Source organism: Rhincodon typus, chromosome 3, assembly GCF_021869965.1.
Source record: "Rhincodon typus isolate 14 chromosome 3, sRhiTyp1.1, whole genome shotgun sequence".
Taxonomy (NCBI): domain Eukaryota; kingdom Metazoa; phylum Chordata; class Chondrichthyes; order Orectolobiformes; family Rhincodontidae; genus Rhincodon; species Rhincodon typus.
In genome coordinates, this window is record NC_063334.1 from 50,356,322 (window position 1) to 50,378,794 (window position 22,473).

At 41.5% G+C, this 22,473-nt stretch overlaps 1 protein-coding gene across 1 annotated transcript in view; it reads left to right on the forward strand.

Moving 5' to 3' along the window:
* shc3 (SHC (Src homology 2 domain containing) transforming protein 3) overlaps positions 1–22,473 on the forward strand; it is a 212,357-nt gene that overhangs the window by 179,319 nt on the left and 10,565 nt on the right. The window contains exon 11 of the mRNA XM_048595005.1: positions 19,854–20,149. Coding sequence (XP_048450962.1) covers positions 19,854–20,149 — 296 coding nt within the window. The remainder of the gene's footprint in view (positions 1–19,853; positions 20,150–22,473) is intronic.

Below are 22,473 nucleotides of genomic sequence, written 5' to 3' on the forward strand. Positions count from 1 at the left end.
ATTCAAATTCCACCTGTCATGGCAGGATTCAAGCCCAGGTCCCTAGAGTATTACTTGGGTCTCTGGATTAACAATCCAACAATAATACCACTAGGTCATCACCTCCCCTGAAACACAGCATCCATATACATATCCCTATTCCTGATGGGTCGGTGTTCAAAGCTCAAACTCCAGCTCATCCGCTCTGAGCCAGAGTTCCTCCAGCATCAACACTTGCTACAATTTGGTCACAATGAACCACAATGGGGTCCAGAAGCTTCCACATCATGCAGGTACAACACATCACCTGGCCCTGCATCTTTATTTTAATTACTTAGTTCTTAAACTGTTTTTAAAGTTTCCTACTGGTCTTTTAGTCTACAATCTGCATATATTTCACTTAATTACTTTCTATTAGAAGATAACTTATGATAGATAACCGATATAGCATCTGTTACTGTCTTGGATCAGACCAAACCCCCGCAAAATATGATAGCATCAACCCTAACCCTTTTTAACAAAAACACACTTTATTCATACACTATAATTAAAAGATAGTAAAAGAAAAAATGAAATAATTTTAACTCTTGGAAAAAACCTTAACAGAATAATGGATTATTTAACTACCGCACTATTCCAATACAGTAACGTCTCAAACATTCTTGGCAAAGACAAATTCAGAAAGATAGATTGTCTCGCTTGCAATTCTAGCAGTGAGAAGAGAACTCCAGCTTTCAACTGTAACAGAGAGGAAAACAACATACGCATCCAGCTTCAAAACCCCAACAACCACTGCTGCTGAAAAACAACTTAAAACGCTCTGTGGGAGCTTGACCCCATCCACTCAGGCTGTTCCAATTTAAACAGTTTAAGAGGCCTTGGGATTTTGTTTTATTTTATTGGCTTTGGAGCCAACCTCTGTCTCAACCTTTCTTCATAAAGAAAACCAAGACAAAATACATCTCTTAAATCCATAGTATTATCACATTACCAGCCAATGACCTTAAGGTTTACCTGTGATGACACTCCCTGTTTGGTTCTGGACCCCTGATCTTGAGCTTCAATTTATCCTGTTCGAAAAAAACTTACTAACTAGGAGCCAAACAAAAAAAAAACACCTCTTACTTGCTGAGCTGAATTCCCACACTGCATCCAAAGTCCCCAGACTACAGACTCATTTCACTGCATCCCTTTCTGATCATGCACTTTTAGTAGGTGCTCTCTTAAAAAGAGCTGAGGTCAGCTGAGATGACTCTCACTAGTTTAGCTTCAACAATAATCAACACCTATTGAGGCTTCAGGTGACTGAATGATAACTGTCCCTCAGTCAGCCACCTTACTAACCTTTTAACCAGACAACTGAATTTTAAAACGGAGAAAGAAAAGAAAGATTTATCAGTTCTATTCACTGCCTCCAAAATCTCTGAATTATATATTCGCTTGGGCTATCTCACACTCTAGATGTGATCTCTCCTTCCTGACCGTGTGAAATCTACTGTGCTACATGTAGTTCACATGTACATAGTCCAACAAGTTCATGTTCTGTTGCTAGTATGGACTTTATTCGGTAATAGCAGGTAGTAAAGAACAGACTAATGTTTCTACTCAGTTCAAGTCTAATAAGATCACTCATTTGAAGTGGCCTGGAAACACTCAAATCATTTTTAAAAAGTGCTATAATTGCCTGGTGAAAAAGAATTCCAACTTTTTTTTGCATTCAGCTACAAGCTTTCAGACTTTTTGTCTTTGGTCAGTGTCACCCCTGGAAAGCAGTTAGAATAGGTGCCTTAGATGATCAGTGCCAGTAAATAATCTTGAGGACTGAGATGAAAGACTGCAAGATGTTACATGCCAAGGCCAGTGAATAAGTCTTCAAATGCCACATTACTAGTCTCAAACACTGCTCAAATCAGCACCAGTCCCTTTACTTAATGACCAACTGCTTCTAACAAAGAGACTTAGAATTCACCGTCATTGTTTCAACTCCTCAGACACTCCGCTGCTGGCAAGCCTCATCACCCACATCTCACAGCTAGCATACACAACCAGCTCTACAATCCTAACATACTTTGCACAACACTGACACACTTTCCTTCTCACCTGTACATTAATGTGGTGTGCAATTGTAGGCAACAACTCCTGACTGGCAGCAGACAGGGACCATTACATGCCCACATTCCAGTTGAAGGTCTATAGGTTGGGGCAAGGCTGAAACGTTCACAGATGACACTTTGGTCATGCTTCACACAATCTAAGGCTTTGTGGTAAAACATTTAGGATTGGATTGAGGAGAAATCTCTTCACTCAGTGCAGAATTTGCTACCACAGAAAGTAGTCGAGGACAAAACATTGTATGATTTCAAGAAGGAGTCATACTTGGGGCTAAAGGGATCAAAGGATATGTGGGTAAAACGGAAACAGGATGTTGAGTTGGATGGTCTGCCATGATGATAACGAATGGCAGAGCAGCTTGAAGTTCTGAATAGCCTATTTCTCTGCCCCTTTCAATGTTTCATAACCCATCTTTCTGATCCCATAATTTCTTATGACATGCAAGCCAAAGGAGGTCTTGTTCTACAATACAGAGTGAGCATCCCTACATCTGAGCAAGAAGGTCAGATTCAAATCCTAATCCAGGACTTGATAGCCAAGGAAAATACATCCATAAAATGGCAACCAGGTCAATTATTGATTTGTAAATCTTTCCAATAAAAGCCAACTGCTGATGGTAAGAATGAGAGAGATTCCTGATCTGCCATGAGATAGAAAGAAATTGCTCTACCATCACTTTCCATAATTTCATTACAACATTCATGTAAAAGTATCAAAATAAGTTTCTTCTTATGGGTAGGGGTGTGGAAGGGGGAGGGAACAGTTAGCTCAGTTGGCTGGATGGCTGGTCCAGATCACATGGGCTTCAATTCCCATTTAGGACCAGGCTGCTTGCCCTACTTGTGGCAGAGAACATAGACCTATGGATCTGACCTGCCTTTAGGCAGAAAAATTGGGAAAAAGAAATACAAGCCATACATGTTGCATGCATGCACCTCTTGAGTTCTATTCCTCCTCTCATTGTGTTATAAAGGGGAGGTTGACCACCCCCCCAACAGAATTAATACCGAAACACTCAAAGAGAAGCACCTCACCCTATAATCGGTAAAAGGAGTGTGAAAAGTGGTGTAACCTGCCTTTCAGCAACTTCTAGTAATTAAATAAAATAAATCCCTGACACTCACTTTACAATAAACAAATAACAATTTATTTATCTAACTCTAACAGTGAACAAATGAACTAAAATATTAACAAACGGAATAAACCCTTCTAACTACTAACTATTCCTGAATAAAACAAGATTCTAATGGTATGCTGTTCCAATAGATACAAATTCCACTTATATAAAGTAACAAAAAAGAATTTAGTTTCTCAAAATTACAGCCAAGTTATGTGTCCTCCGGAATGTTCTGTGCCTTCTCTGTCTAATGTTCTGTCAGGATGCCTTCTCAGGAACATTAACTGGTTGTGCCGTAGATACCTTTGTTCTTTAGGTGGTGCTTTCTCTAAGACTTAAAGAAGACTGTGAGAGCCAGCGATTCTCTCTTGAGAGCTGTTACCTCAGGCGGACGGCAGTTAGCTCTCCTGTCTTTGATCAACTGTCCTCTTCTTTTATACTCTTGGATGACATATCTATTTGTTACACTAGGATTGGTCCAATGTTATCAAAAGCATCAGATTTAAATTTAATTGGTTTTTAGTATCTAAGAGCCTCGTTCAAATTGATTGGCTAAATTCAAAAACCTGTTGTCTTGGTAACAAAACAAAACTGCTGCTTGGCTTGCTAACTGTATGGCCTTTCAATACAAATGTTTCAATTCGGTTGTTCTCTGTGTACTTGCAAACTTTCAAGCTGCTGCTCACAGACATTTACTTTAAATCTCTAAGCATAGAAAAAGCACATCATCTTTTAAAGAGACCATGCAATGCTTTCCCCCTCTTGCATTTCACAAAGACCAAATTCTAACTTCCTACCTCTCAATCCACAGTTACTCTACCCAATTTCACAACAATTGCAATAATACCCATGTCCTTTTTTTATTGGAGATATCAGAGTACTGCCACATGGCCACAAGGGGTGCAGGACACTGTGCATGCTCATGCTTGCAACCACTGGCTCAGATTCTGCCGTTGTACGTACTTTAGAAGGAAACCTCAAGGTTGGATCTGCATGTAGTGAGACGAATAAGTAACCTACGGATAAGGCCTAAAAGGTCTATCATATGTCTCTCCAGAGAACAACGTTGCATGTGAGTTCTCTCCAGTCTGTGTGTTGTTTTCACGGTTTTTCTTTGAGTCAGAGCTGACCTTTATTCTCTATTAACATCTACTTTGCCTCAAAGAAGCTTTGTCACTCCTCCTACAGTCATTACCATTCCTTTTGCTTTTTGTCACCTTTGATTTCTAATCTCCCTCACCCTCTAACCTTTGCTGACCTTCTCTTTTGTTCCTCTTGCCCCTCACCATTTTATCAACTGTATAAAATTCATAACATATCCACCTCTCTTCAGTTCCCTAGAAAATACATATTGGACTCCAAATATTAACTTTGTTTCTGGCTCCACAAATTCCCTCATGGGACAACCAATCATGGAAAATAAAGAGAATAGAAGGATATGGTGAACCTATCATCAGCAAACCCCAAAGTGAACCGGCTGGTGATAGGAGGACCAATGAGCAGTTAGGAATACCAGTGCTGCCATTGAGGGAGTCACCGGGGTGGGGGGAGTGGGGTGGGGGGATGGGGGGAGGGTTAGCTATGGGCCCACGGATGGGGATGAAAGCTGGGTCAGCTGGGTGGAGTACAAAATCTGGTGGTGGAAGCAGGATCCAAAGGAGTGAAAGCAGGAAGCATGGGTGGTTGGGGAGTGGACAGCAAGAGCTGGGGCCAACAGGGCAAGACATGGGACTAGGCGTTCGAGAGCTGGTATAAGGTGTGGGCACAACTTGTGCTGGGGTTGGGCTGGTGGAGAGGATGTTTGCTGCAAGAGCTGCCATTGTCAGGGATACAGGGCCTTTTGCCAGATATGAGAGTTTCACTTCCTGAGACCAATATTGGGATATCAGTTAGAGGAGGACAAGGGTGGGATGAAGAGGTGGCTACAGTTTGATGAAGAACAAGGAAGCTTCAAATGGGAGGGGAGTGGGTGAAGAAGGCTGCAGGAGATGTGAGGGGATAGTAGGAGGCTGCAGACGCTGATGAGGAATGGGGGGCTACAAGAAGGGTGTAGTGGGAGAGAAAGAATTTGCAGTAATTGGGGTGTGTATAGAGCTAGACTGAAAAGCAAAGAGAAAACCTTTAAATCTATTATGATAAACATACTCAGCTGATTGAGTTAAAGCTTCTTTGAATCCCACTGAGGAATTAATTCTTGACATGTCTACTTTAAGACTGCATTGGTGTTAAGTGCTGCTATTCTTCAGGGGCAAAAAAAAAGTAGTAGATTCTCCTGTAATGAATGCAATTAGTTGTTCAATTTAAATCTGAGATTGAGCTCCAAGATGCCACAAGTGGGGTTGTAACTGCCTGGTTAAAATGTTCCAGCTTTGTACATGTGCAATAGAAATGCATTAACTTTGATCCTGCCAGTCTGCAGGAGGTGTATTTCAGATGCTGGCTTTTTCTGTGTAAGCGTGTGTTTAAGTTATTTTTAAAAAAGCTTTTGTTACTGTATGCCTGTTATCTTGCGCCAATTTAAATAGTGTAGTGATTCGGAAGTGAATTCTTATCTCCTTTCTTTTAGCTTTAATTTTAATGGAGAGTCGATAGTTGTTCACGATATTGATGAATTATTCTAATCCTGCATGTGCAAGTCCAGATACCCCATGTAACAAGATAAATGAAGAAAGTACTGTTACTACAAACTGCATCATCTAATAAATGAATGAGATAGTGAGAATGAAAAGGTCACCCTGAAAATTGAAAAGTTATCCCCAAAAAATCAATATGTAGCACTCAAGAAAGAAAAATTATTTTCATCCTTAATATCCAATCTCTCACACTGAAAGTTAACAGCTTTCCACCGATCAAACTATGACACTGCATAGGACCTCTAGAGTCTCTAGAGCCAAAGACACACAGGATACGCTCTGTGGAAATGCTCAGATGAAACTTGCATGTATTATTGGATGATTAATTTTCTAACATTGATTTGAAATGTTTGTTTTGTGATGAATGGCTTTTATTTCAGCATTGTGGCAAAAAAAAAGGATGCTTGACCGTCAGTAAAAAGGACAAGATAAGTTAAGAACTGTTGTTGATTAGAGAATTAGTGTATGTTCATTGAAACCCAAGTTGAATGGGCTGATCTAAGCACCTAGCTGGAAAGGAGCTGTGTTGATTGTCTAGTCCTCTTCCTCTTTTTTTTTCTCAGTTGCCTGCCATATATCTGGTGGCAAAAGCTGAGCCATCATGATGACAAGGCTGTGTTGGACACAGCAGATTATGCTAAAGCATGAGCTAAGCTCTGGCAAGTACAACAGCCTCCTTGAAAGCAGTCTAAACAGTGATAATGTTGCTTAAGCAGCTCAATAGTCTCCTGGCTTCATTTCTTGTGACAGCATCACTCTCATGTGAATGCTGCCCGTGTGTGCATGGGTTGTGTACTCGAGTTATGATCCAGATGACCTTACTATCCCAGTAAATAACCTTTAATTATCTGAAGAAAGATTATCTGACCATGCTGAAGAAAAATTCCAGGACCCGAAATATTAACTCTGCTTTCTCTCCACAGAAGCTGTCAGAACTGCTGAGTTTTCCTGGCAATTTCGGTTTTTGTTTCTGATTTCCAGTATCTACAGGTCTTTGCTTTCATTGATTATCATGATAGCTCAAATGTCAATGATAAATGGACATGCAATGATAAATGAAGACATCCTTACTGACTGGATAGTGAGCATTGACCTGTATGATACACTAAGTGCAACTTAATCCTATTTCTTTGTGCTATGTCTCTGAATTTACATGCAGCATTTTCAAAGTAATGTATGTGCAAATGACTGGCACGTGTGCCATCAGGAAACAAATTTCATGAGCACCCCCTTAATTAAATGGAGACAAGCTCACAATGAGGTTGAGATACAGCTGAGAGAGTTTCTGATTGGTGTTATGTGTAGCATGAAGGAAGATGGTTGTGGTTGTTGGAAGTCAGTCATTTCAGTCATAGAACATCTCTGCAGGAATTCCTCAGCATAGTATCATTGGCTCAACTAGCTTTAGTTGCTTCATCAATGACCTTGCCTCCATCATAAGGTCAGATGTGTGATGTTTGGTGATGTCTGCACAATGTTCATGACTCCTCAGATACTGAAGCAATCTGTGCCTACATGTATCAAGACCTGGACACCATTGGGCTCATCGGTGGCAAATAACATTGATGCCACATGTGCCAGACAATAATCATCTCCAACAAGGGAGAATCTAACTATTGTGCCTTGACATTCAATTGTTTTACCGTTGCTGAATCTCCCATTATCAACATTCTTGAGGTTACCATTGTCCATAAATTTAATTTTACCAGTTTTCTAAACACTGTAGCTACAAGAACAAGTTGAGACTGGGAATTCTGTGGTGAGTACTCACCTCCTGAGTCCTCAGAGCCTGTCCACCATCTCCAAGGCACAAGTCAGGAGTATGATGGCATATTTTTCATTAAATTGGATGAGTACAGCTGTAACAACGTTCAATAAGCTCAAAACCATCCAGAACCAAGCAGAAGTTGAAACAGATACAAAAGGTGCTACAACAGCAACAGATGAAATGGTGGATCACCTTAAGGAGGCTGAAATACACTAAAGATCAGATCAATCCCCTTATTGAAGACCATGGGCAAGATGAGGATATTCAGCAGGTAAACTTTCTTTTCAAAATGGAGGAAGAGGAGATCACCTCAAAACCCATATTCTGGATAGAGGGATAACAAGGTGTAGAGCTGGATGAACACAGCAGGCCAAGCAGCATTAGAGGAGCAGGAAAGCTGACGTTTCGGGTCTGGACCCTTCTTCAGAACGTCCGTGACACCACCCACGCCCTCCACTTCCTCCAAAACTTCCGATTCCCTAGTCCCCAAACGAAGCCTCTTCTGGATAGAGGGTATGTGAAGGCCGGTGTAGGTGACAATAGCCAAGCCTTTAGCTACTATTTATTGATCATTCTCATGATGACCTTGGGAAGTGACAGTAAAGAGCAAAGTCTTTTGAGACCAAGACTATTTGCATCCAGTGAGTGGGAAAGGAGCATCAGCAGAGGTCTTAACACAGGGGTATTATGGAGGCAAATCCTAGCTCACATAGTGAGGTGGCAGTAGGCCTCACCAGACAAAGCTTACATCATTCTATATCTTGATTCTTCCCAATCATGAAGAAGAACTTTCCCAATAAACTTTTCAAGGCTGCACCTGACATTTAAAAATGCTGTTTTTTATGTTAGGGACAAAAGTGGGTATAGAAAAATAAACATTATGTCAAAACTAATTTGGCATTTTGTCAAATGCTGTTTGAAAATCCAAAATATCCTACATCCACTTGATCCTCTTTATCCATTAGCTAGTTACATTTTTAAAATGACTCAATTGATTTGTCCCACATTATTTCCTTTAAATAAATTTGTGATTCTGCTTAATCATACTATAATTTTTGAAGTGCCCTGTAATTGCATTCCTCACAGTAGATTCTAGAATTTTACATGTTAAATTAACTCACTATACTTGTTAGTTTCTAATCTTACTTCACCCAACTCATTAATGTTGATTATGGATCATTGAGGACCAAGCTCTGATTTCTGTGGTAGTTCACCCATTACAGTTTGCCAACCAGAAATTATTGGTCAATGCAGACTTGCTGTTTCCTATTGGATAACCAATCTTCCATCCAGAATATAATGGTCTCTTGTGGAATGCCTTTTATGAGGTACCTTATCGAAAAAGTATAAGAACATAGGAAATAGAAACAGGAGTAGGCCATTTGGCCCCTCCTATCTACACTGCCATTCTACAAGATCATAGCTGATCTGGGCCAGGCTTTAGCTTCTCTTTTAGCCCTTATCTCCTCGATATTTGAAAACATCTGTTTCCTCTTTAAATGCTTTCAGTGATCCAGCCTCTACAATTGTCTGGGATAGAGAGTTTTAGACATTCTCTACCCTTTGTCTTATGGACCAGACCAGAACACCCCCAAAGTTTATTATGAAGAAAGCCTAGACCCTACCTTTTTATATCTTTTTAAAAGGCAAGTGTAAGGCGCTATGTTCCAGATATGATTCGACTGGTCCACCACTGAGCTTTAAACAAAACACACTTTATTCTTACAACACAGTTAAAATACAACAAAAAAATTGGCGTAACTTTATGCTATTCAAATACTTTACAAGATAACGTATTATTTAACCACCAATCATTACCTGTACCAATGCAGGCAGCATCTCATAAACAAACCCTTGACAAAAGCAATTCAGTAACACATTATTCTTACGTGCTGTCTCTCTCCAGTCCAGTAGAAAGAAACAATCTACCACTTGTGATTTTTAAGAGGAAGCCTCTCTATCTAAGACTTTACTCTAGCAGCAGAGCACTCAAGCTTTCAGCTACAGCAGCCAGCAAAAATCTAATCAACTAACTGAAAGCAAAACTAAAATCTTCTGGATCTGTGTGAGCCTTACTCCACACATTCATGATTCTTTTGTCTTACTTTTTTAAAAAAAATCACTCAATGAGAACTCAAAGCTGTTTATCAGGTGCCTCTGAAGGTGACAACACCCCTCTGCAAGAAAAACAGGACAGAACACATTTCTTAAAGGCGCGGTATCATCACATCTGGAAGAATTATTTTGTAACTGTGTCCCCTAGTTCAAGATTCCTCTGACTAGTAGAAACACCTTCTAAACATTTATCCTGTTAATCCTTCTAAGAATTGTGTATGTTTCAATAAGGTTGTCCATAATTCTTCTAAACTCTAATGAATATAGACCTTAACATTTTAGAAGTGTTGATAAACCAGTGCTTTCATCACCAGAATCAAACTAGTGAATTACAGTTGAAATGCCTTCAGTGCTAGTACATGTTTTTTGAGATAGAGACCAAAACTGTACACAGAATTCAAGATGTGGCATCAGTAATGCCCCATACATTTGTAAAAAGACTTCCCTGTTTTTATAGATAACAGTTTGGAACTGGAGGAACACAGCAGGCCAGGCTGCATCAGAGGAACAGGAAAGTTGATGTACCTGAAACTTCAACTTTCCTGTACCTCTGATGCTGCCTGGCCTGCTATGTTCCTCCAGCTCCAAACTTCTGTTATCTCTGACTCCAGCATCTGCAGTTCTTGCTATCTCCCTGTTTTTATACCCTATATTAAAAGCCAAATTTTAATTTGCTTATATTAATCATTTGCTGCCTATGGAATTTTTTTTTTGCTGAGATTTTCCTTTGGTACTTGCTCTAAATAATTTCCAACAATGAACTTGTGAAGAAGACTTGTGCCCACATCGTCACATACCTGTAATGGAACACATCCTGTTTTTTGCCAGTGTGTTCCATCCAGTCATTAAAAGACTTTCCAGTCTTTATATCATGGCTATAATGCAAAGTATATAATGAATTTCTGTTCCTTCAAACAACAATTGTTTATGAACCATTTGGGAAAGTACAATATAAGTAGCTAAAGTGAAACACGCTCATTTATTCAAATATAAGCTGTAGTATAGAATACCTATTGTAACAAACCACCATGACACAATTGTAGTTCCGTTTACAATATGGTAAGGATGAGGAAGACCTTTGTCATCCAACCAAACTCATCTCGAAATTCCAAGAACAGGACTCCGCTCACTGCTCTGCAACTGGATCCTTGACTTCCTGACCCGCAGACTGCAATCAATAAGGATAGGTGACAATAATCCTCAACACTGGTGGCCAGCAAGGCTGTGTACTCAGACCCTGACTACATTCCTTATACACGCATGACTGTGTGGCCAAATTCAGCTCTAACTCCATTTACAAATTCACTGATAACATGACCATAGTGGATTGGATCTCAATGACAAAAGAGAGTACAGCAAAGAGACAGCTTAGGGGCATAGTGTAAAGACAGCAATCTCTCCCTCAGTGTCAGCAGAACAAAGGAGCTGATCATCTCCTTCAAGAAGCGGACTGAAGTACACACCCCAGTCTATCAATGGTGCTGAGGTGGAGGTGGTCAAAAGCTTCAAGTTCCTAGGAGTAAATATCACTAATAATCGGTCCTGGTCCATCCATGTCAATGCCACAGTCAAGAAAATGCACCAATGCCTCCACTTCGTCAGAAGGCTAAGAAAATTCAACATATCCACAATGACTTACCAATTTTTACAAATGCACCATAGAAAGCATCCTATCTAGATGCATCATAGCTTCGTACAGCAACTGCTGTGCCCAAGACTGCACAAAATTATAGAGTTCTGAATGCTGCCCAGTCTGTCACAAGAATCTTCTTTCATTGATTCTGTTTACACTTCCTGCTGCTTTGGGAAAGCAGTTAACATAATCAAGGACCCCTCCCACCATGGTTATATTATCTTCCACTCTCTTTCCCAATGTTATCAGACTTATGAACAGACCTCTCATAGCTTGGAGTTGATCTTTCTCTGCACCTTCTCTTTCGCTGTAACACTATATCCTATGCTATTACCCTGATGTACTTATGTGAGGTATGATTTATCTGGTTAGCAGGCAAAACAATACTTTTCAATGCAACTCCATACATGGGACAATAATAAATCAAAACAAATCCAATCCAGCCAGAACAACCTGATTTTTTTCCCATTTCAGTCCTAGTTGTTGCTCAAATAGTTGCGCATTTTTTACCACCATCACTCTTTCCAATTGTTTATCATTTTCTCAAGAAATAATTTACTAATTTCAACCCTAAAGATATTGTTTACTTGTTTTGTCTAACATTCAGAGTTATCCATGGTTTTCTGTGAATCACTACAGTTTTGAACTTTTTTTCACTTAAGAGATATGAGTTCCTATTACTTGTTCCTAGTTTCTTTGAAGTCTTTATTAAACAATTAGCTAAATCCTCCTCCACTCACTTTTTTTCTTCTCCTATGCTGGAGCTCAGTATTCTTCATCCAGACTTCTAAATTGGGCCTCTTCAGAAATGCAGAGCACACCTGATTTAGGAGCCTTCCAACATAGTTCAGGATCAGCATTGGAATCCTAGCCTCAACCTCTTTCTTTTTACAGTATTAACTGCCATATTTCAAGGTTTTAAGACCCAAAGGCTCTTTGAAGGGAAGGTACATGTGTAAGGTAAGGGGGTGAGAGAGTAAGGGGGTAAGGTGGAAGTGGGATGGTATGTGGGTGAAGAGGTAAGATAACAGGTGGATGAGGAGATAGGAATTGCAGGTAGGTGTGAAAGGTAGGGCTGCAGGAGGTTCAATTGGTAGTGGCAATTAAGTGTGTGAGGGGGTAGAGTTGTAGATGGATGAAATACTAAATGGTGGATAAGTGAGGGAGGGAGTAAATTGATACATGATCAATGGGGTAGAGTGGAAGGTAAATGGATGCAGGGGAAGGGTATCAGTTGTGTGAGGATGTAAGATGACAGGTAAATGGGCAGTATGGTGGTAAGTCAGTGAGAGTGAAGAATGGCCATTAAGTGAGAGTGGGGTTAGAATGGCGGATGTGAGAGTGGTTAGGTTGGAATGAGAGGGAGTCATGAAGATGAACAGGTCTGGAGCACATCAGGTCAGTCTGAATTGAGGTGGGCATTAAATCTGCAGGTTGTCAGTCAGGGAAAGTTTAGTCGAGGTGGTGTCGAATCAGAGAGTTTTGGTTAAAGGTGTATTCCAATTTGGTGTTGTTAGGTCAGGGATGTTGGGTTGGGCGGAGGTGTTGCGTTGGTGTATGGATTTCACATCAGGGGATGATTGTTTGGTGGGAGGCTTTGTGGAGGATGGAGCAGGTATAGGCCAGGGGGGTGTCGGACCAGCAGGGGACTCGGGTCATTGGAAGGGTGGAGTTGTTGGATCAGAAATTGACTAGGTCGGCTTGGAATGGAACGAATGATGTTGAGTCAGGTATTGTCACGTAAGTGGTAGGGTCTGGTCAAGTTGGGTCAAGTCTTGTCCAAGCAGCCTATCAGCCATTTTAAAATAAAAATCAGTGGGTATTTCAGTTTACCAACAAACCAGCTAACCAAAATATTACAGTACCCACATTATATGGTTGTTTGGGCAGGCAGTGGGAGTTGGAAAGACCATTTTTTAAATCCAATGGGTTAAAGGCGAGAAAAGAAGATCTGGCACGTTCTTCCAGAGTTGCCCTGTGTTCATTGTGTACATGATCCCGACCGCAATTCAAGATGTTACTCCACTTATTTGTTACTTTCCTCCTGCCCAGCAAGACTCAAACTTGGATTCCACGTTCTCCTTCCTAACTTCCTGATACCTTCCTGCCTGAAAATTCCTGGGATTTACCTGGATCTGGAACCCATCTTCGCTCTTGCAGCTGCAGCAGCCCAAGTATAAAGTTCCAATGCTGCTGGAACTGCTCACCCATCAGATTGAGTCCCATTTTCACTCCCCAATGTCACCAGGAATGAAGTTTTGCAGTTGGATGGCCGAATTTAATTATGGTTTGTTCAGAACTGACTTCTTCCAGAGGTGTTGAACTATACCCACCCCCATTGTAAAATCCAACTTATCACGTGACTGAAGTTACATGTAAGTCAGACAGGCTTGGCAGGTTTCCTGATGGATGTTAAAGGACCAAATGGATTTTTATGGCAATCTGGCAGTTCCACTTTAGTTATCATAGTTCATAACAGGCCATCATAGTCTTTGAATTTATGATCTTACTATTGCCAAACTAGTAATGTCACCTGTAGTCTACTATGGTTTTCAACTAGTCACCTTTCACATGGAACTTTAGCAAATATGTTTATGCACACAATGAAGAGACTTTGATAACGTTCTTGTATTGTTATTTCCTCAATAACTCAAGATTATGTAAGTAAGGGCCTTCCCAATCTAAAAATGTGTTGCATGTCATATATCAGATGGTTGTTGTACAGATCATTCATAAGTTTAACCCCTATAACTAATTCTATAATTTTACCTGAAATAGGTGTGTAGTTTTGTGACTTTTTTGTCACCTCTTTTGAATTTGTCCATCACCCTATTTTAAAAAAAAAAATCTCCTCAGTGTCCACTGATCCTCCCATAATTATTGCCAGTGCTTCATGAATCATCTTAATGTGTTTCAACATTCTTGGATAAATAGCATTCAGTGCCAGCTTTGGAGGTCTGTTTGTTTTGACCTCCTTTATAATCTTTTGGCCCTCCATTTGACATTTCATGAAGTTAGCTTTGATATTCCACCGTTGGAGGACAACCTGTTTATGTCTTCCTTTATGAGTACTTTGAGGGAGAAATCACTCAAGATTATTCAGAACTTTTGCTGATTATCAAATTTTAAGTCTTCTTTGTCTTTTTGTGTTCTTTCCACTTCTCTCTCAGTCCCTTTACTGTTTTTGTACTGAAATCAATATTTATCTTTGCATCAATATTTTTCAGGGTCTCCCTTCCTCACTGATTCCGTTTGTAATTTGTTCTTATACAATTTGAATTTCATCTCAGTGAGCACTGTCTTTTTTCAACTTAGAACATTTGTTTAAGATCATGGCAATGATTATTAAGTAGCCTCTGGATTAGACGTGAAGTTGAAGTGAGACTTGAACAATTTTTAAATTGAAGCCCCATCAGCCTGGTAGTGGCAGGCTGCAGGAGATGCGTGAAGGCTCTATTGCAGCTTATTGTTTTTGGGACAGTGGAAGATTGACTGGTGCTACTGTCCTGGACTACAAGTCTAATGTAATGTGGAGGTGAAGCAATTCATCCCCCTCACCAGGGTGTAACAACTTCCATATCCTCTTTCTTGTTGGAATTGTTTACAAATATCAGTTCAAATTAAATACTGTCCCTCATGGCTTTTATGTACTGTGGATGAAACATTGCATGTACCAACCCTCACTGTAAACTTCTTTAATCTCATACATACAAAACAGCTGCATAGTATTGCTAAATTCTGAACTAAAGGTTAGTAAGCTTAGGGCAACAACAAAGCCTGTTTAAAAGTCTTTTTAATATGTTATTCTGATTTTTAAATCACTTTTTTCTGTTTTTGTTCTGGCTATTGACAGCTTTCAAGACCTACAGTTGCACCTTCTGCTGTGGGGCACACATTTATGGCCAATTCTAAAAAGTCTATAATGGGAATAGTTTCTTTTCATTAGTCTATTTAGAAGAAAAAAAAAGGATCGTATGAGGAAGAAGCTGTTCATGCAACAAGGATTTATTTGGCCCTCTTAAAGGCCGCTAATAATGTCCTTTTTTCCGTTTTCTCCAATGTCATGTATTCTATTTTCAGGGTGAAGCACGTATGGAAAGAAGAGAGGCAATTGTATACAGCCATTTGATTTCAGATTAAAATTATGTGTGCACCAGAACTGATATTTATGCAAACTGCATGAGAATTTTTTCAGAGGGTCTATCCACTCTGAGACCTCCCCCAGCACAGACTTTCCAAACTCGATTGCGAGCTTTGAAGTACCAATGGCTGCCAAGTGGCTCAGACCAATTTTGCACAGCAAAATACTTTTTTATTTTTATGGTGTGTGGCCTGATAGACTGTTGTCTGAATTCTTAACACTGCTCCTGAAAAAATAAAACCTAGGTTTGCTTTGTTTGGATAAACTGTTTCCCCACCTCCGCCCGATGCTGTTCTGCTGTTCGCTTGCTTCTCCAGTCAAGACAAAAGCCCTCAAAAAGTGAAGCCTCTTTCCCCACCACCCCATAAACAAGTACACCTTCCACCCCAACCTTAAGTTTACCTGGACCATCTCTAATACCTCTCTCCCCTTCCTGGACCTCTCGGGCAACCACCCAGAAACCGATATTCATTTCAAGCCCACCAACTCCCACAGCTACCTAGAATACTCCTCCTCCCACCCACCTTCCTGCAAAAATGCCATCCCCTATTCCCAATTCCTTCACCTCCGCTGCATCTGCTCCCAGGATGAGGCATTCCACTCCCGTACATCTCAGTTGTCCTCGTTTTTCAAGGACCGTAACTTCCCCCCCTCAGTGGTCGAGAACGCCCTCAACCGTGTCTCCCACATCTCCCGCAACTCATCCCTCACACCCCGTCCACGCAATAAGAACCAAAAAAGAATCCCCCTCGTCCTCACGTACCACTCCAACCTCCGGATCCAACGCATCGTCCTCTGACACTTCCGCCATCTGCAATCCGACCCCACCACCAAAGATATCTTTCCCTCCCCACCCTTATCTGCTTTCCGGAGGGACCACTCTCTCCGTGACTCCCTTGTCCGCTCCACACTCCCCTCCAGCCCCACCACACCCGGCACTTTTCCCTGCAACCGCAGGAAGTGCTACACCTGCCCCCATACCTCCTCCCTCACCCCCATCCCAGGCCCCAAGATGACTTTCCGCATCAAGCAGATGTTCACCTGCATATCTGCCAATGTGGTATACTGCATCCGCTGTACCCGGTGTGGCCTCCTCTACATCGGGGAAACCAAGCGGAGACTCGGGGACCGCTTTGCAGAACACTTACGCTCAGTTCGCAATAACCAACTGCACCTCCCAGTCGCGAACCATTTCAACTCCCCCTCCCATTCCTCAGACGACATGTCCATCCTGGGCCTCCTGCAGTGCCACAACGATGCCACCGAAGGTTGCAGGAACAGCAACTCATATTCCGCTTGGGAACCCTGCAGCCCAATGGTATCAATGTGGATTTCACAAGTTTCAAAATCTCCCCTCCCCCTACCGCATCCCAAAACCAGTCCAGCTCGTCCCCGCCTCCCTAACCTGTTCTTCCTCCCACCTATCCCCTCCTCCCACCTCAAGCCGCACCCCATCTCCTACCTACTAACCTCATCCCACCCCCTTGACCTGTCCGTCCCCCCTGGACTGACCTATCCCCTCCCTAACTCCCCACCTACACTCACCTTTACTGGCTCCATCCCCGCCTCTTCGACCTGTTTGTTTCCTCTCCACCTATCCTCTCCTCTATCCATCTTCTATCCGCCTCCCACTCTCTCCCTATTTATTTCAGAACCCCCTTCCCCTCCCCCTTTTCTGATGAAGGGTCTAGGCCCGAAACGTCAGCCTTTCTGCTCCTATGATGCTGCTTGGCCTGCTGTGTTCATCCAGCCCTGCACCTTGTTGTACCGGACATTCACGCCAGCTTAGCACAATACCTGTGGCATCAAAATGGGGTCACGCCACCAAAACATTTGGGACGCAGTTCCCGATGGGGAGAATACAATACTCTTCCATTTCCCGTGACTGAAAAACATAAACCAATTGAAATCTGAGAGGATGTGGATTCCACCCAATATTGAGCCCCGTGCACAGGTGGTCTATGTCTTACACTTCCTTGTCCGCAGAAATATTTACAGATCTTTAGAATTACAATGATGTGCTTGAGTTTTATTATTCTCACTTAGAATGTCTAGATTGAAAGAAACCTAGTTACCAAGACACTTGCAATGAATTCTTCTTGGGTGGCTATATGTACCAATGATATACCTACATTTGCTAGAATTTTAACTGATCAAAGGAAATACCAAGTAGAAGAAATTTTCTTGCATGCAGAGCAGCTACAACTCTATTCTTTACCAGGTAAAGTGAAAATTATAGGGTAAGACCACAAGCAAACAGGACAAATCCGATTTAATCAATTACCATTCTATTATTCTACTTTTGATCATTAGCAAAGTGATGACAGATGTCCGATAGGGTGCCTATCAAATAAGCTGCATTGCTCTGGAAGCCACTAGCCTTGAGTTATTGAAGTTACATTTACACAGGCAGACAGGTAATATTCATCACACTCCTCGTTTGTATCTTACAGATGGTGGACAGATGGTCAGGGCTTTGAGTCAGGAAGAGAATTACTTGCTGCAGAATTCCCAGCCAGTAAACCTGTTTTTCTAGCCACAGCAGTTATAGTGGACAATTCAGTGATGATAAGGCTATTGAGTGTGAAGTGTTAGCTTCCCTCTTGTAGGAGAGGTCATTACATGGTGGCATGATTTTTCCTTGCTACTTATCAGCCTAACAGTTTTCTAGGACTTCTTGCCTGTTGGCATGGACTGCCTCATTATATGAGGAGTTGAAAATGGACTGTAAGTTGTGTAATATTCATTGAACCTTCCCACTTTGTGGATAGGCACCCTATCCTTTGTGTTAAAGGATATGATGCAGCTAAAGACTGTAGGGCCTAGGATATTGGTTTGAGGAACTTCTATAGTGATTTCCTGAGGCTGAAATGTTTAGCCACCAAAAGCTTCAAATAGCTTTCTTTGTACTAGGTTTGCCTCCAACAAGTGGAGGGTTTTCTTCTGACTCCCAATCCCATTCCCATTGACAGAGTTGTCAAGCGCTACTTAATCACCAATAATCTGCTCACTAATGCTCAGCATACGTTCTGCCAGGGCGACTTAGTTCCAGACTTGATTACAATCTTGTTCCAAGAAGAAAACAGCAGAATTCCAGAGGCAAAGTGGAAATTACTGCCCTTGAAATTAAGGTGGCATTTGACTGATTGTGACATATAGGAAATCTAATATGATTGATGTCATTGGGAGTCAGGAGGAAACCCTCTACTGGTTGGAGGCATATCTAGGACAAAGAAAGATGGTTGTGGCTTTTGGCAGTCAATCATCTCAATCTCAGGAAATCACTGCAGAAGTTTCAAAAAGCAGTATCCTAGGCTTCACAATCTTTAGCTGCTTCATATCCTCTAACACAAAGTGCGAATGGTCAATGAATATTGCACAATTTTCAGTTCCATTTTCAACTCCTCAGATAATGAGGCAGTCTGTGCCACATGCAACAACTCCTAGGAAACTCTTACACTTGGGCTTATAAGTAGCAAGGAAAAATCATGCCATGAGCACACCATTTAATGACTTCTCCTGCAAGCATGACTCTAACCCTTAACATTCAATGGCCTTATCCTCACTGAATCCTCCACCATAAATGTCATGGCCAGTAAAGCAGGTTAGGGGTTTGGGAATTCTGCAGCAAATCATTCACCACCTGACTTCCATACCCCTGATAATCTGTCCACCAGTATAAGGCACAATCCATTAGTGTGATGGAATACTCTCCACCTGCCTGTCTAATGTAGCTCTAATATATTCAAGAAGCTTGTAGGTCTCCAGAACAAAGCAGCCCATTTAATAGGCATCACATCTGACGTCTTCACTCACTCCACCCATTGGTGCACAATGCAATAGGGTGCATCAAAAACAAAATGTATGGCAATGCAATTTGGCAAGATTGCTTTGACAGCAACTCCCATACCAATGACCTCTACTACCTAGTAAGACAAGAAAAGCATTTGCATTAGAACAACACCGTATTCCACTACACACCATTTTGACTTGGAAATAATTCATAGTTCTTTCATTATCACAAGGTGAAACTCCAAGAATCCCTCTCTAACGTCATTCAAGGTGTCCCTGCACCACATGGTCTACAACAGATCAGCAAAGCAGCTGATAGCCACCCTTACCAAGAGCAATTAGAGATAGGTAATAAATTTTAACCTTGTCAGCACTGACCAAACCCAATTCCATAAATTAGATTTAAAAGTTACACCATCATTGTAAGTGCAAACTAGATTAATGATTACAAGAGGTGGATTTCCTATAGGAGAAGAATGTAGATGAGGAAGAACAGACTGATGGAGCAAAACTGCCCAATGGATAAGTTAGTTATGTTTTGTTTCTTGTTTCCATTATAACAGAACCATTTGAAGATGCTTTGAAACTTCAAGCAGACGGGCAGTTTTCAAACAAACCTTTATCTCTTCCATCTGACAGTCCTCATTTATCTAAGACAACCACAGCAACAGTGAAGGAATGCCTTGAGGAGGAACCATGGTATCATGGGGAAATGAGCAGAAAGGATGCAGAACAGCTCCTGGCAACTGATGGTGACTTTCTGGTTAGAAAAAGTACGACCAACCCTGGATCCTATGTATTAACAGGCATGCATAATGGTCAGGCTAAACATCTCCTCCTGGTAGACCCGGAAGGAATTGTAAGTAACCACACTGAAAACATGTAATGTTAATAGTTTGACTTTCTGAAATTCTGGGATAAGTAACTACATTCAGTTTTAAAATTTTCTTCTGAGGGATCTGTATTACACAACAGAATGCATTGATTTTTATTTTCTTAGTGGTAATTTTAAAATAGGTTTCATACAGAGATCATGTTTTTAATGTTTAAAAGTGAATGATGACATGATAGTAAAGAAATTTGAGGTGGGAGTAGACTATTTGGTCCTTTAAACCAGCTTCCATTCAAAAGATCATGACTGATGTTAAACCTCAATTGCATCTTGTAATCTTCCTTTAGCACTTGATTTGACAGTATCTGAAAGTATATCAATCTTTGTCTTGAATACCCTCAACATAGGAACATCCATAACTTTCTGGCGCAGAGATTTCCAAAAATTGACAATGCTTTGAGTGAAAAATGTATGCCTCATACTAGTCCTAAATGAGTGACCCTTTATTCTAACATCATGACCCTTCGTTTTCTGCTCACATCCCCCCTGTAAAGCTTCTGAAGAATTTTATGGACTGAAACTTAATTTGTTCTGTTGAGTCATGTTTCTTGGATGGTTTTTCATTGTAAAGCCTTCTGACTTTTCTTGCTGTGTCTTACCACGCCCACCTCATTAACTGCCTACGCCCTATGGTGTCCTTTATGTCTGATTCCAGCCCCATGCAGTAATTCTTCCGCATCAGCGAAATCATGAATCGTGAAATCACCTATTTGCGCCATAAAAAGTTACCAATCATTCAAAATCCATAGACAAAACTTGCCTGTCTGTGACCACTTTCACATATGCAGCAATCCTGCTCTCGCTCTCCGCCTGTTCCAGTATGCAGCTCTTCCACTCAACCCTCCACGAGGAAGGACGTTGGTGCTCGGGAGGTTGAGGCTACCTGCTAGTAAGAGTTAGGGAAGGTGGTAGTATTATCGGGAAAGAGTGGCCGGGAGGGAGGCACACATACACCGTCCACCCTCTCCCACACCCAATAAGTACCCATAAGCTCCCCCAACAACGCCCGAACCTGATGCACAGAATTTACCGGTTTTATCGGTAAGTTACAATACACTATAATTGTTTTAATTTTAATCTTTTAAATCTATTTTTTGTTTGTGTTTATTATTTTAACCCCAAACAAACCTGGCGTCCGGGAACCTAACCCTATTTTTACCATAATTTATAAAGCTCTACACTCTCAAATTCATCATTCGCTGGGGTTTTCAGGAACGGATATGGAGAAATTACCACCCTCTATTCCCGCAACAGTTTGTTACTGCTGGGACAACCTGGAATTGGCCTGTATCCCTTACGCCCACACCATCTTTAAAAGCACAAGTACCAGCACTGTTAGTAGAGAGCTGCCCTGCACAGTTTTTGACAATTGTCTTGGACGTGGCAGAGAGGGAGAAATCGGTGCTCTGTTTTGCAGACAGGGACCTAGTGGACAGAGTGGCCTAGAAACGAGGTTTCCTTCTCCACACTCCCGCCGCAACCACCCTCCCCACCCCGAGCAGCAGAGAGGGCCACAACACCAGACCATGCTAATATTGTCCAAGGTGGCATCCTGGGGTTAAAGCAGTCTCAGCCATTTCGACGAATGTCCAGCACTCTAGAAAGATGGCCAATAACCTTCTGTGTTCTGCCAGCGTAAGTAACATCCCTTTTCTCCAATACCTCACTCACTCAATCTCTGCTACTGAACTCACCCCTCACCAAGACCATGGTCTACCATTCTTACTAATTACTTGCAACACCTTTCCTCACTCGCTGTCACCCTTCCCAACCCCTGACAGCACTAACTTTACATGCCTTCCACACTGCCACTCACTCATGCAGGACACCTCCCCACCTGCACCAGAAATTACAGTTGTGCCACCCACTTTCATCTCCCTTAATACCTGCCTCTCTCTCATTCCAGGAGGAAACTAATACCCAATAGGGTAGAAAGAGTCAAGATGGGTGGTGTGTTGCCTGACATATATCTCCTCAACCCTATGTAGAAAAGTTCCTGACTGACTGTGCTGCTGACAATGTCCAAGCCCCTGGACTGATATCAGAGTGTGTCTTTAACTTAGTATGCAGAAACATCCTGAATAAAGGAATTAACTTGATTTGAGTGAGCTGACAGCCATGACAAGTTTGCTGCCTTTGTACGTGCGGTAAAAGTGTTGGGTCTCTGCCTGAGGGTTTAAAGTGCAAAAAGGCAATGCAAAACAGGGATAGTAGGAACTGCAGATGCTGGAGAATCTGAGATAAAAATGTGTAGAGCTGGATGAACACAGCAGGCCAAGCAGCATCAGAGG